Source organism: Electrona antarctica (genome assembly GCF_951216825.1).
Source record: "Electrona antarctica genome assembly, chromosome: 12".
NCBI lineage: Eukaryota > Metazoa > Chordata > Actinopteri > Myctophiformes > Myctophidae > Electrona > Electrona antarctica.
The window spans coordinates 35,912,682-35,914,428 of NC_136793.1; the positions used below are offsets into that span (position 1 = coordinate 35,912,682).

General features: G+C 46.8%; 1 protein-coding gene across 1 annotated transcript; it reads left to right on the forward strand.

Moving 5' to 3' along the window:
- Window positions 1-284: 284 nt before the first annotated feature.
- Window positions 285-860, forward strand: LOC306934611 (PRELI domain containing protein 3B-like; the record flags this gene model as incomplete). Its single annotated transcript, XM_079517255.1, has 1 exon — window positions 285-860. One exon carries the CDS (start codon window positions 285-287, stop codon window positions 858-860), a length of 576 nt encoding a protein of 191 aa, XP_079373381.1.
- Window positions 861-1,747: the final 887 nt, after the last annotated feature.

The following is a 1,747-nucleotide window of genomic DNA, read 5'->3' on the forward strand; positions in this document are numbered from 1 at the left end:
AGACATAATAACTGCCTCACTGACATCATAGACTCCATTTTTGGGCATGACTGACATTAGTCAGTCCCACGTGTGACCCTGAGCAGACCGCCGACCATATCATATACACCTGCCCCTTATACAGACCACCCTCGGAAGCCAGCCTCTTTGACCTGGGACCAGAGATGCGGGCGTGGCTCCACGACACAGAGTTGGACCTCTGACGTTACACGAAAGAAGAAGAAGTCCAACGTGTGACCACACCAACAGGCTTATACTGCAAACTACTGTACTGCTACACAACCATGAAGATCTGGACAACAGAACACACATTTAACCACCCTTGGGAGACGGTGATGAAGGCTGTAATCCAGAAGTACCCCAACCCCATGAACCCTGGTGTGGTTGGAGTGGATGTTTTGGATAGAACAGTAGACAAACAGGGACGCCTGCACAGCAACAAACTTCTTATTGCAGAGTGGCGCCTTCCATCCATAGTCAAATCTATGTTTGGAATTTCACAGGCATGCACGTACATCCAGGAGAACTCTGTTGTAGACCCCAAAGAGAGGACCTGTGAGCTTCAATCCTCCAATATCACATTCGCAAACTTAGTGTCTGTGAATGAGAGGCTAACATACAAACCTCATCCTGTGAATCCAGGAAAAACAGTACTGACACAGGAGGCCACCATCTTGGTGAGGGGAGTCAGTCTCAGCAGCTACATGGAGGGAATTATGGCTAGCTCCATCTCTAATAATGCTGCAAATGGGCGTAACGCCATAGAGTGGGTGATCAGGCGACTGAGCGCTGAAATAGAGGAACATGCAGCCACAGCGCATGGGACCATGCGTATGGCAGCTGCTGTCACTGAGAAATGAAACCTCCCTCTCTCCATACTCCCAGCATTGCCAGCCCCCCTCCATAGTACTCTTTTTGGTTTGTATTGCTCATCAAGAGACATGGATTCTCCATCTACTATAGACCAGCATTCAAAAGTAAATTTAACATTGGTGTATGTATAGCATTTGGCTGCCCTGAGACCAGCATTCAAAAGCTGCCCCCAGGGCAGCAATTTAACATTAGTGTATGTATAGCATTTGAGCTGCCCTACGACCAGCATTCAAAAGCTGCCCCCAGGGCAGCAATTTATCATTGGTGTATGTATAGCATTTGGCTGCCCTGAGACCAGCATTCAAATGCTGCCCTGAGAGCAGCAATTTAACATGGTTGTATGTATAGCATTTAAGCTGCCCTGAGACCAGCATTAAAATGCTGCACTCAGAGCATCAATTTAACATTGGGGTATGTATAGCATTTAAGCTGCCCTGAGACCAGCATTAAAATGCTGCCCTCGGAGCAGCAATTTAACATTAGGGTATGTATAGCATTTAAGCTGCCCTGACATTATTATGCTGCTCTGAGGGCAGCTTTTGAATGGTGGTCTCAGGGCAGCTTAAATGCTATACATACAACCATGTTAAATTGCTGCCCTGGGGGCAGCATTTGAATGTTGGTCTCAGGGCAGCCAAATGCTATACATACAACCATGTTAAATTACTGCCCTGAGGGCAGCTTTTGAATGCTGGTCTCAGGGCAGCTTAAATGCTATACATACAACCATGTTAAATTGCTGCTCTCAGGGCAGCATTTGAATGCTGGTCTCAGGGCAGCCAAATACTATACAAACACCAATGTTAAATTGCTGCTCTCAAGGCAGCATTTGAATGCTGGTCTCAGGGCAGCTTAAATTCTATACATACCCCAA